Raw genomic sequence first — 14,453 nt, forward strand, 5'->3', positions numbered from 1 at the left:
AAGCAAAAAGATCTTAATATCAATTCCAGACCAAGTCACCAAGAAGCTATAGAAAGGTACCAATCTGTCCTGAAAAAAATCTTAGGGAAGCAAAGGACACTGATTAATATATTTCTTGAACCACACATGAACAAGCAGCTCTATTTTACTTGCTTATTACAACTACCCCATCAAAAATCCCTTCACCCCCTTAGCAAAAGTCTAAATACAAATAAGTCTGAGAAACACAAGGAGTCACCAAACAGGTCACAACTGTCTTCACCCAGTGGTGTTCTCTGATACACTAATTAGTGAACTAAGTATTTCTAAAAACTAATTTATGTTCATTGCCTCACTCATTTAGAAAGTTCCTGAGCATTCCAATAAAGATTATGATGTTAGGCAAATACCAGGGACAAACCAGTTTACTTCCATGTACCTTAAACCACTTTTAAGAACTTTAAAAGTATATAGATTTCATTAAGACAATAAAATATATTTTAAAAAAAGTTAAACTACACAATATCTTTACCTTCCTTCTTTAGAAATGAAAAAGTAACATCAAATTAAATTGCCTAGCTTAAAAAAAAAAAAGGCAACTTGGCCTAAATTTTCAGGTCAGATTTTTTCTTTAAAAATACTGTTTTTAAAACTATATACATCCCACTTTATTGTTTTTCATTTTTTTCAGTATTTACAATAGGCTGCACACCTTGCAATATTTGTTGCTAAATTTTTTGTCTACTATTAGGGGGTGTGCTGACAAATGTCTATTAATTAGCTCTGAAAGTACAGGCCACCTTTTTAAGTCTTAATCTCCACTATTAACATTTTTCTCCACCACTTTTTAAAAGTCTAAACAATCAAAAAACAAAAAAAATAACAAACAAACAAAAAGTCTAGACAATCAAAACCAAAACCAAATTCCTAATAAAATAAGCTTTAATTTGTGTCACTTGCCAAACTCTGAGGTAAAAATGGTCACCCTGAAATTTAATCATCAGTTTATGCTATTTAGAACTGGTTCCATTATAATACTCTTGATGTCTATAGTCTAGCATGAATTTATAATGAAAATTCACAGAATTTGAGGCAGAAAGGAACATCAAATTCAATAAACTCATTTCATGGAATGATGGAAAGAGTCATAATCTGACTCAGAGTTCTGAACCTAGATTCAAACCCTACTTCTGGATGCTTATCCCTGCTATGATCTTAACAAATCACCAGTAAACTGAGGGGATATTGGATGGAATGGCCTCTTCAATCCCATCCAATTCTACTACTCCCATCAGTACTAAAATTAGAGACATTATATGCTCCAGTTAAAATATTTTAGATTAAAAGTTTCATCAGATAACTGGATACTCAGATCAAAATATTTCAAATGGAAGAAAAGCAAAAATCTTAAATTAAGCCAAATTATCAAAATATTTGCTAAAATATTTAGAGATTAAGGAATGCTTGGAAATGTAATAACATCTTTTCCCATATGTTTGAAAGAATAACTAATCCTCTAAACAATGTTCTGGAAAATTTTAGACACCAAGAAGATACTTATTACCCCAAAATAGCTTTCTCCAATTGATTTCAAGACACTGGAATTTCAACAAATGATTACTAAGCATATATTAAGTATAAGGAATTGGGGCATACCACAACAAATCTTCTATTTACTTTCCTCTATAAGTCTTCATTGCTTACTTTTAAAAGGAAAAACATTTTAAAAATCAGCAAGTAACTTATTTTATTTTTCATATAGAAAGATACTTGTAAAAATCATTTAGAATTGTTCCACTGTGTTTTACCATATGCTTCAAGTTTACAGATAGATTCTCCCCACCACCACCTTGAGAAATATTAAATCTGAAACTCAACACCAACAGAAGTGCACTTTGGGTATTTTTAAGAAGCAAGCTACAATAGAAAGTTAAGTTTTTAATCACACCACACTTACTTGCTCAATATGTAAAAAGTTTCCAAATTAAAATACTTAAAGTTTCAGTGACAAGTTGAAAACCAAAAAAAAAAAAAAAAAAAAAAAAATTCAAAAATATATATATAACATTTTAGTTTAAAAGCCAAACCGTTTTTTACTTTGACCTATAATTATAAAGCAAATAACGTTTTCAGAAAACAATAATCAATTCAAGAACGAACTCTCAGGATTATCAATTGTTAAATCTTGCATATGTAACAAAGTTCCTGGTAGAGCAAAATTACTTTAAAAAACCAAAAATCTATCCGGTCAGAAAGTATCAGAACCAGACTTCTAATCACTGAAGATCGTATGTGTAACAGCTTAATTACATTAGAATCACAAAAACTTCTTTTTCTCAGGACCTTCTTGTTTCACGAAATAAAAAACACTGCTCCAATGCATAACAGAACTCGTATATTTTAACGGGGGGAGGGGGAGAGAGAAGATGGGGGGTGGCGGGAGAGAAGAAATAATACACAAAGAGCAAGAGCTTTTTCACCCACAACGTAACTGAACTCAGGCTATCCAGACACACACGTTTCATCCCAAAAAGCTTTATATCATAAAACTTGAGCACCACAGGGATTTTCTTTCGAATCATCTTCTCTTTTCCATGAATAAATGTTCCTTGCCTTCATTTTTATTCTAGGATCTGCTACTAGGATCGAAGGCCAGACAAATGCTCTAAGGCAGAAGAAGGTGTCAAGATAAGCACGAAATAATCCTCCCAGCACCCTTTGGTGGATGGAGAGAAAAGTCGGTGACCCTCACTTTCACACAGTCGCCTCGTTCCACGAGCATTTATAGGGCGCTAATAGGGAATTCCAGCTGAAGGTAGGACAAGGAGCAGAGTGTTTTTAAAATGGAAAGCGCGATCCCTCCTCATGGAGGGGCCGAGAGCACATGCAGATAGGCCCTTGCAGAACAAACTCGCGCAGGGCCAAAGGGATCGGCCTCCCCAGTGCTCCCCCTCTCCCGCCGGGCCTCAGATTCAGGAGGGCACCGGCTCGAGATTAGGACCAAGCTCCAGAGCAATTAAGGAATCCAGATCTCACCCCCCTATCTAATTTAACAGGAGAGGGGGAGGGGGGAAAGGATGCTGGCGGGAAAGAAAATAGGCACCAACAGGCTTCTTCCTGGGCAAGTTTCCCGCACCCCCGCCCCCGGCGCCCCCAACCCTCCAATGAATCCAACCGTTCCCCGCGCCCCACCTCGCTCCTGCCTCCCTTCCCGAGGAAGGCCAGCTTGGGAGCACAGCGCCTCCCCCGAGGGGCGGCCTAGAGCCTCGGGAGAGACCGGGCCTCCAGTGACTGCCCCGAGCGGGAGGGCGGCTCGACCTTCCCCCACCCCGCCCCCCCTCACGCCGACCCCGGCGATCGATCGGGGCTCCGGGGTGTGCCCGGGCCCTCGCGGCGGGAGGGCGGCGGCGGCGCTGCAGGGGTGGGGCACCGCACGGCTCTCGAGGCCTCACCTGAAGTCCTTGTCGCTGGATGTCATCTTCTCCAGCAGATTGGAGATGTGGTACGAGGCGCTCGCCATGTTGACGGCCTCGGTCCGCGCGGCCCGCCGATGCCGAGACTCCTTCCTCCTCCTCCTCCTCCTCTTCCTCCCCCCCTAGCTCCGGGGCTCGCGGCCCAGCCCGCTCCCGCTCCCGGGGCTGCGGCGGCGGTGACGAGGGAGGCGCCTCCAAGGGCTGCCCCCTCCCCGGCGGAGCGCGGGCCTGTCCCAGGAGGAGCAGAGAAAGCGGCGCGGCCCGCCTAACGACAGCGCGGCTCGCGAGGGGCCGGTCTCATGGGCGGCGGGGAGGGGGTGGGGGGGCGGGAAGTCCGGCGAGGGCCTTTCTCGGGAGCCAGACGGTCCTGCTCTGGCCTCTCGCTCGCTCCCTTCCTCCCTGAGGCAAGCGGCCAAATCCCGCCTCCTGCACTCCGGGGGCGACGGCAACCGCGGCTCCCGCTGCGTACTTAAGTACCAAAGGAGTACGGAAACACGGGGTCAAGGGTCACAGAGGCTCCGGCGAGCGCGCCCCCGCATCGGCCCGGATGGGTGGCTATCCAATTGGCCCAGGGGCGTGTCAGTCTGCGTGGGGACGACCGTGCGTAAGGCGTGACTGGGACGGAGAGAGAGGTGTTCTCTCGAGACTTCCAAGCGACGGTTAAAGGGCGCGGGGATGCAGGTTAGGGAGGAATGAGTTAGGAAACGGTAATGGACGGGCTTGAGCGTCATGCGCATAATTTGGGGTGTAAAAGTACGGGATTTTGAACGCGAAGAAAAAGATAAAGCCCCAGCGCTGTGTTAATGAGGGAATCTAGCCGAAGTTAAGAGTAAGGGCTTGCCTGTCTTTCGTATGGGACGCGTGGCCTGCGGCACCTTAAGTGTAGCCGCACGAAGACTACGAATCCCACCATGCACCGTAGACGTCATATGCAGACACGGTCTGATTGGCCGCTGTCACTGTCAGCTTCTATCAATACACATCTCCCCACCTCCCCCCAATGGCCCCTTTCCTTCTCAGAGTGAGAAATGCATGCTGGGATTCGTAGGTTGGGTAAAGCGGGCCGCGGGCGCGGGGATCTCTGGGTCTTGGAGCTGGTGAAGTTCTGACGAATCACTTTTGGTCGTGCACGAATATTGATTCGGTCAGGGTCGCCCTCAGCCTTCTGTACACGTGCCCAGGCAGGGCAGCCATGTTTTTCCCCTCTAGTACTACCCAACCCAAACCTGCGTACATCGGTGTAATAGTCGCTGGCCTCGAAGAGCTCACATATCTACTGGAGATAATACGTACTGAAAAATAAAATAAAAACTTTCCTGTCCAGCATTTTACAGACTCCAGGAACATCCCATTTTATTTTGTTGATTCCCGCCCCCTCCCCCCTCCAGCAAACCCCATCCTTCCCCGTATTTCTAAATTAAAAGCCCCATCAACTTCCTTGTACCGACATAGGAGGAACACTGAGTGACCCCGCAGGGAATATTACAGGGATGTTAACTAAACGGTAGGAAAATGAGCTCAATGAAATAAATGCTCACATTTTGAGCCCTGTTCTGTTTGCTGTTCCTGCCTTTCCTGGCTCTGTGCTGGTCAAATAAACCAGTAATTTATTGAATGCTAGATTTTTTAAGATTCTATTTTTCAACTGGAGGATGTTTATTCTTAGGCTTACTAAGAGAGAGGCATCGTGCTTGTAGCTAGGGATAGAAAGAGGTTTATAATGAAGGTAGTGGGGTAAACTGAGGAACAAGGGCGGATGCTAAGTTTAGAAGAACTGGGTTTGATACTATATGATGATCAATTCTGATGGACGTGGCTCACTTCAACAATGAGATGAACCAAATCAGTTCCAGTAGAGCAGTAATGAACTGAACCAGCTACACCCAGCGAAAGAACTCTGGGAGATGACTATGAACCACTGCATAGAATTCCCAATCCCTCTATTTTTGTCTGTCTGCATTTTTTATTTCCTTCACAGGCTAATTGTACACTATTTCTAAGTCCGATTATTTTTATACAGCAAAATAACTGGACATGTATACATATATTGTACTTAACTTATACTTTAACATGTAACCTGCCATCTGGGGGAAGGGGTGGAGGGAAGGAGGGAAAAGGTTGGAACAAAAGGATTTGCAACTGTCAATGCTGAAAAATTACCTATGCATATATTTGTAAATAAAAAGCTATATTTAAAAAGTGTTCAATAATTTTTCAGTATTTTCATTTATGTAAGTCAGGCATATGCAAATGTATATCTTTAGCCTATTAAAATAGTCATCATATAGGTCTGGAAAAAAAAAAGAGCTGGGTTTGAAAAGACTGCCTGAATGACCTTGGAAAATCAGTTAATTCTCCTGGACCTCATTTTTCCCATCCCAGCAAAATAAGAACAGATAATCCCTATGTCCCTTCCAGCTCTAAATTCTAGAATTCTAGAAATCCTTGTTCTCAAGGAAATGAGGATAAGGGACATATGCTCATTTTGTATATGACCTTTTCTACTACCACTCAATTTCAGCTCCTATTTTTACTTCATGCCTGGATGGAAACCTACAAATTGGACTGTCCATTTTCAGTCTCTCCTTATATCAATCCATTCTGTTATTTAAAATAAAACTTTCATTATATTACTGCTGTTCAGAACTTTTAGTGATTCTCCCATTGTTCAAGAATTAAAACCATATTTTGCCTGCAACTACAATATGTAAAGCCTTAAATGCCAAGCAAGGGATTTCCCTTTGCATTTTTTTTTTCTCTTCACTTAAATTCATTGTTTTAGGTAGCTTTTACTATTAACTTGCCTAAGTATTTTGTCCTCTGGGCCTGTTTACATAATGTTCCTCTTTCTCCAAAGCCTGCTGATGATAGTATCAGTTTAAAGCCAGAAAGGACTTTAAAGACCATCTCTTTCGATCTTCTCATTTTACAAATGAGAAAAAGAGACCTGTGGTCACAAAGGTAAAGGAGGCAGAATTTGAACAAAAGTTTTCCTAACTCCAAGTACAGAATCCTATCTACCATGCTATGCTCTCTTTCCTTTCCATTTATCTAAATCCTAGCGGTCCTTCAAGGCTTAGCTCAGTGTGGATTCTTCTGGGAAGATTTTTTTCTATCATCAACTAGACCAAAGTCACAATAAATTCTCCATTGAACCATTTCAGTATTATTTGCTATAGCACTCATTTAGTATGTGTAATTGATGGTATCTTAGCATCATTATCAATATATGAATTGATCTTCCCAGGGGACTAAAGTATTCTTGGGAAGAGGTTGCACAAAAGTATATAATCATATCATGTAAGAGTTTGAAAGGACTAGATAATTCATCTAGTTAAATTCAATTTACACTACAAACTTTAAGATTTCAAGCCTTTGTGGTTTTAACAGGTGATTCCACCACTGGCAAAGTTCACTATATAGCTTTTGAAAATTCTTATGGTCAAAAACCTCATATGATCCTTATAAAGTAACTGGTGTTGAATCTCCTCAGATTTAGAGAAACTGGTTGTTAGGCAACAGTAATACAGTCTATCACCAGGCCAGTAAGTAAAGGCTTTGCAGCAGGCTGGTACCTGCCACAGCTTGCTGTACATTGCCATAGCTTTCAAAAAACCAGGATCACCTCCATGCTATGATGAGATCTAATAATCATTGCTTGTTGTGCTTCACGCTTCAAAGAGGACCAAAATGACTTCTGGTTGGGGTCAAGGTACAGTTGCCAGACTGTAGTTGAGGAATATGAACTCAAAAGACTGGACTACAATTCAGGCACATATAGTCCATAGTGGCCTTGGGAGTGGATGTCTTTAAAGTTTAGCATTTCATATTCTTTTTGAGCTCCTGCATAGGGCACACCATTTTTGATTAGGGCACTCCATGCTGGTTATTCTTTATGCTTGTTTTTCAAAATCAATTCCAAAGTTCTTTAGAGAGACCTTTAAAGTTCCCTTGTATGGCTTCTTTGGACCTCTATATGAGTGCTTATTTTGGGTAAGATTTCCATAAAATAGTCTTAAGGCAGATGTTTGGCATTCAAACAATGTGGCTTGTAATGGGCTGAGGCTTGAGTTGATGCACTGAGTCCCAAGCACGTGAGGCTAAATAGTAATTGGACTATACTCTATTAATATACATGATTGGATAAAGAATGACCCCTGCCCACTCTCTGTACAAGTCCTGATGTGTTGTATAGGAAATGACGATTTTGGTGGGGGGAGGCAGAGAGATAGGAAGAGAGGCTGGGGGAGATTGGGCCTGGGTTCTATGCTAGTAGCAGCTGGTTGTGTGGCTGCTGGTCTAGCTAGCTTCTTGACTCAGCTACACACATTACTATTGCCCATTCTCTTCCACCTCCGATCTTTCTTCACTGAGAATAAAGACTATTTTCCCCTAACCTGAATTCCTGACTCCTGCTGATTTTAAAATACGCGGTCTTCACAGTGGCTGGTGCTTGGAAGCTGCCCTCTTTGGGGTAGAGCTTTTATGCTTGCCCTCAGAGTCTGATCTTGCCAAATAATCTTCAAAATTTTCCTGAAATAATCTAACCCCAAAACAATTCAAATGGAAACAATCCTAACATGACACCAGTTGACTGTTCAGGTTTTACTGGCATATAACAATGAGGTTAGTACCAGTCTGTAGAGCTTCAGTTTGGTAGACTGCCTCTTATCTCCTATACTTTCTTTCAGAGCCTCACAACCATTCAACTGACTCAAAATGTGGGTATCAACTTCATTATCTATATGTACATCCCTGGAAAGTATACTGCCAAGGTGAGTGAACTTAAACACAGTATTCAAAATTCCTCCATTTGCTGTAACCAATGGTTTATATGGATGGTATGGTGCCAACAGATAGAGTAAAGCTTCTTAAACTGGCAACCCCATGTGGGGGTCATGTAACTGAATGTGGGAGTGCAAAATTATGATTTATTATCAGTAAATGTTTGATTTGCATACCTATTTTATATACCTATATATCTGGGGTGACATAAAAATTTCTCAGGAGAAAGGAGATTGTAAGTAGAAAAATTTAAGATGCCCTATGGAAAAGAACCTCTGTTTTTTTAGTATTCATCGTTAGGCCAAAATTAACACAAGCAGCAGAGAATCGATCCATCCTTTGCTGCATCTCACCTCAGAGGCTGCATTGAGCACAATCTAATAATATGACTACACTGGAGGCATTTTACAAAATGCCTTTGAAAATATTTATTGATTATTTTGGGGAGTTCTTAACCATAAAAACATATGACTTTGGAAAACATAACTCCAAACTAAAGATATTTTACTTATTATTTACAACCAATACTTTATTTAATTTTTTAAAAAGAGTGCTCCTTCATTATTATTACACAGATAGGCACCAAATAAATATTTGTTGATTGATGTCATGCCATTTACTGTAATGTTACATGCGTTAGCCTTGTCTCCTCAATTGTTTTTTGGTTGATTGATAGTTGACAAATTTCGGAATCAGATCACCATGGTAACAATTTCATCATGGCCAACATTGTCAACAAAGTGTAACTCAATACCGCATTATAAAAGTACACTTTGTTCTTCTTGCTCATTTAATATCACAATAATTTGAACAGGAACCCACAAAACTATATTCATAGGCACTAGTGAATATATATCTGGTGGACCATTGAGTTTCTGATCTACTACTACTAAAAAAGTAGCTCGGGCTTAAACTATAATCCCCAAATCAAAGGCTTGGAAGGATCCTACCTGATGAAGAATCTCTATAATACACCTGACAGATAAACATCCTGCCTAGTTCCTGAAGCAGTATTTCTTTTTTTTTTTTTTTTAATTTTTTTTTTTTATTTAATAGCCTTTTATTTACAGGATATATGCATGGGTAACTTTACATCATTAACAATTGCCAAACCTCTTGTTCCAATTTTTCACCTCTTACCCCCCCACTCCCTCCCCCAGATGGCAGGATGACCAGTAGATGTTAAATATATTAAAGTATAAATTAGATACACAATAAGTATACATGACCAAAACGTTATTTTGCTGTACAAAAAGAATCAGACTCTGAAATATTGTACAATTAGCTTGTGAAGGAAATCAAAAATGCAGGTGGGCATAAATATAGGGATTGGGAATTCAATGTAAAGGTTTTTAGTCATCTCCCAGAGTTCTTTCTCTGGGCGTAGCTGGTTCAGTTCATTACTGCTCCATTAGAAATGATTTGGTTGATCTCATTGCTGAGGATGGCCAGGTCCATCAGAACTGGTCATCATATAGTATTGTTGTTGAAGTATATAATGATCTCCTGGTCCTGCTCATTTCACTCAGCATCAGTTCATGTAAGTCTCTCCAGGCCTTTCTGTAATCATCCTATTGGTCATTTCTTACAGAACAGTAATATTCCATAATATTCATATATCACAATTTATTCAGCCATTCTCCAACTGATGGGCATCCATTCAGTTTCCAGTTTCTGGCCACTACAAAAAGGGCTGCCACAAACATTCGTGCACATACAGGTCCCTTTCCCTTCTTTATAATCTCTTTGGGATATAATCCCAGTAGTAACACTGAAGCAGTATTTCTTATATGAAGTAAAATATAACTGTTTAACCCCTTACTGCAAGTTCTGAAGAAAATAGATAGATAGGGAAGAAGGTCACTAATCAATAATACTCTGTCTACTTCATATGTGGCTCAGGAAGTACCGTATCCTTTAACTCTCTTTTGAGTCTTTCCAAAGATGCTTTCAGAGCTTGTTGTGGTAAACCTTTAACAAACTAATTTGAATGTCTGCCTGATGTGGGAAACTAATTTGCTATAGTGGCTTACTTCCTTTCTTTATGTTTTTCTTAAAAGTTATAAAATTCATCTGGCTTCTATATTTTGAGACTGGTTTCTTGATTCTAAGTAAATTTGTCAAGTCCTTAATTAAATGTGTAGAAGCTTTAGCTACACATGTACTACTGTTAAATCTCTTGTCCCCAGTGACTTTCCATTGATCTGAATTCATAAAACTTCAACTGCCATGACCTGTTTCTCAGCTCCTGCTCCAGGGCTACTGAGCCTCACTAAAGATCACTAACAGTTAAGCTGAAGGCTTTCAATTTACTGGTACCTGCCACAGCTTGCCTTGCTCTGGCATAGCATTCAAAAAACTAGGGTCATCTCCAAGCCATGAAGAGATCTAATAATTTGACTGTACTTGAGGCATTTTACAGAAAGCCTTTGAAAATATTTATTTATTATTTTCATGGGGGTTCTTAAGCACAGAATTTCATGACTTTGGAAAATATAAATACAAACTGAAGATATTTTACTTAATACTCAAATTACTTACAAAAAATCACTTACAGATATTACTTTACAAATTACTTACAAATACTTTATTTAAAAGAAAAGTATAGTTGAAAAGTATCACATGACCTTATTGTTACTCCACAATCTTCCTCTGTGTTTTTGGGTCCCCTATCTCATATTGTATGATTTTCTAATACATCAATAGCCGTCCTGTAAAGACTGTAATAAGACAACTTGTTTCCTGAGATGACTGAAATTAATCCTTATTTTGTAAAGAAACTAAGATAATTCTTGAAAAAAGACTTTAATTCATTTCCTGAGAAAACTACATGCTGGGACTTTTAAATTCCATGGGAATAGTGCGACTTAAATTCCAGAATTTAAAAATCACAGAATTTGAAGAGACCTCAGAGATTATCTAATCAAATCCACACATGAAACAAACCCTCACTATAACATAATTGACATGTAATTGTCCAGTCTCTGCTTAGAAAACCAAGAATGGGAAAGTCACCACTTCATCAGGGAGCCCATTCCAGTTTTGAATAGCTGCAATGATTAGAAAGCTTTTCCTGATATCAAGCCTAAATTTCCTTTTGTACAAGTTTCATCATTGCTCCTGTTTTCAATCTCTTAAGTCAAACAGGTCATATACCTGTTCTTCATATACCAGTCCTCTAAACACTTGAATATAGTTATCATGAATCTCCTGAATCATTTTTTCCCCCCAAGCGAAACATCTTCAGTTCCTTCAACTCTTATTCTTATGACTCAAAGCCTTTTACCATTCTTGTTGCCCTCCACTGGACACTCTCCTGCTTATTGATGTCCTTCAAAAACCTGAATACTATAGTTAGTAAACATTTGGGAAAGGAGATGGAGATCACAAAGAGCAATCGTATCTTTGTTAAGAATAAGCCAAACTCACTTCACTTTTCTGCCGGGCATACTAGACTGGAAATAAAAGGGAATGACCTAAATATATTTAGAATCAGGAATTTGCTAACTGGTTAGACTCAAAAAGTAGTCCTTAATGGTTTGAGTGGACTTGAGGGTGATCTCTTCCAAGCAATCTGTATTTCATCCTCTACTATTTAATTAATTATTTACATTGGAGAAAGGCATAGATGATAACTTTATCTAATTTGCATAAGGGATAGATAATACATATGATGATCAGGACCCAAAAAGAGCTAAATGGGCAAAGTATTGGACCAAATTTGAATATCTGAAATTTTAAGAGGGATAAATGTAGTGTTCTACTTGGTTTAAAAAGTTGTCACAAGTACAAGATGGGAAAGACATCATCAAACAGCATATACCAGGGGAAAAAATTTCAGAGTTTTACTGAACTGCATTAAAATATGAGTCCATAATTTAATATAGAAACTCCCCCAAAATAATACTTTTAATCTGACCTAAGGCTGAATTAAGAAATACATAGTGATGAGACTAAGGACATGATAGTTCTATTGTCCTGTTCCCTGGTTTTTATATCATATATGAAGCACTGCATTCAATTCTGAATATTAACATTTTAGGAAAGTAAGTAGTAATCTAAACAGCAAGAAGTAAGGATATTTAAATTGGAAAAACAATAATAGCAATGATAGGATAGCAATCTTTAAGTAATTGAAGATTTATTATATATATGAGGGATTAAACTTATTCTATTTGGCTTCAGGGGCCAAAATGAGGAGAACCATGTAGAAATTACAAAGAGGCACATTTAAATTTTCTGTAAGGAAAATCATCCTGGCAATTAGAGTTTTAAAAATGAGGATTGGCTTAACTATACCAAGATACTCAAAACTAATAGACAATTGTTTATAAAAATATAAAAGATTCAATTGAACAAAACACCAAATAGAGAATGTAAACAATCCACTTTAAGAAAAAGAAATTGAACTAGCTATAAAGGAACTTTAAAAAAAGTTCCAAATGAATTTATAGAGCAATTCTATCAAACTTTCAAAAAACAATATCTATATTGCACACATTATTCTAAATATCCAAGAAATAAAGCACTCTACCAAACTGCTTTTATGAGATAAATATAGTTCTAATGCTTAAACCAGGGAAGATTAAACTAAAGATAGAGAATTGTAGGCCAATATCATGAGCGAATAATACTAATAGAGAATAATTATTTTTAAAAAATTAATCTTGGCAGTAAGACCATAGCAATATATCCCAAAAAATCATTAAATGTTATCAAGTTGAGTATATTAAGGAGTCAGGGATTGTCCATATTGAAAAAACAAAATAATAATAATGACAATAGTGCTTATTATGTGCCAGGCACTATGCTAAACACTGCAAATTTTCAGCTTATTTGATTGTTACAATCATACTGAAAGATATTTGTTATTTACCCCCATTTTACAGATGAGTATTATGTTTGGAGTCAGAATGAAGGTCACTTGGATTGACTGCAAAGTAAAGAAAGAAAACTAATTTATAATAACTGGAAAGATAGGTTAATGGCACGTTGTAAAGGACTTTAAAAATTAAAGAAGTTTTTATTTGATCCTAAAAGCAATGAAAAGTGTGTGGAGTATATTGAGCAGAGAAATAACATGTTCAAATTTGCACTTTAGGAAAATCACTTACATGGAGAATAGAGAGGCCAGAGACAGTGAGGCTACTTAGGAGATCATTGAAATTATTCAGACAAGAAGAGAAGAGGTTGTGAACTAAATAGCCACTATGTGTAGAAGAATAAGATCTGGTATATAAAAAATATTTTGGAGACATAAATAGCAATATTTAGTAACATATACAAATACATACAGTTATAGTTACACTTAAGTCCATTAAAGAGGAGTAACTAAATAAATTGTGATATATGAAACTGATGGAATACTACTCTGCTGTAAAAAATAATTAATGATCATGACAATTATACTAGAATCATGGGAAGACCAAATTTCTGAGATGAGTGAAATCTGAAATAACTGAAGAAACAGTCCAAGCTTCCAAGTAGTATCAATTTATGAAGCAATACATGCCAAACGTATAACAAATCATAACTAGGTCTCCTCGGCTTGCACTAGACTCTGAATAGAAGGAGACAGATTTTTATGCATCAAAAGAAGACAACAAAATATAAACCAGGATATAAAATCAGCTAATCTAATTTCTAATTAGAGAAAAGATTAGGGCTTTCCAAGTTGTAAGGGAGAGAGTGAATAGCTGCAATTCTCTGAAATCTGAAAAAGAAATATTTTACTATTCCTGAGTATTTGTAGTCAATCAAGGGAACATGGAAACAGTAACTGATTAGAACAGAGCCAGTTTACAGATAAGATATATAAGTTGTTTGAGAGCTATAACTATGAGAAAACTCCTTGCATACTAATTCAGATCTGACTGACATAAACTAGATCCTTAGTTAGGGATCTCTAAGTAACTAGATTCCCAGTCACACAAGCCTTGAGTCAAACACTGTAATAAAGTTTTCTCCTAATTTCCATAGATGAAAAAAGTTTTCTCACAAGACAGAAATTGGACCACACCCATAATTAAATAGAAAGAGAACTGAGGTAGAACCAGAATTGAATAGCAAGATGGAGTCAGTATGGTTCACTCAATTCTCACAATTCCTTGTTTCTTCCTTTGATTCATAGGGAAGGAAACAGCTCATTCCCCCATGGATCACTTATCTATAAGCCAAATTTATAAATTTAATGTGCTCATGCTCACCATCAACATT

The 14,453-nt window shown here is 38.4% G+C and overlaps 1 protein-coding gene across 1 annotated transcript in view; it reads right to left on the reverse strand.

The window, feature by feature from the left end:
• CAND1 (cullin associated and neddylation dissociated 1) overlaps window positions 1-4,008 on the reverse strand; it is a 47,742-nt gene extending 43,734 nt beyond the window's left edge. Inside the window, exon 1 of the mRNA XM_031940833.1 lies at window positions 3,432-4,008. Within this exon, the coding sequence (XP_031796693.1) occupies window positions 3,432-3,499 (68 nt within the window). The 5' untranslated portion in view covers window positions 3,500-4,008. The remainder of the gene's footprint in view (window positions 1-3,431) is intronic.
• Window positions 4,009-14,453: the final 10,445 nt, after the last annotated feature.

This window comes from Sarcophilus harrisii, chromosome 5, assembly GCF_902635505.1.
Source record: "Sarcophilus harrisii chromosome 5, mSarHar1.11, whole genome shotgun sequence".
NCBI lineage: Eukaryota > Metazoa > Chordata > Mammalia > Dasyuromorphia > Dasyuridae > Sarcophilus > Sarcophilus harrisii.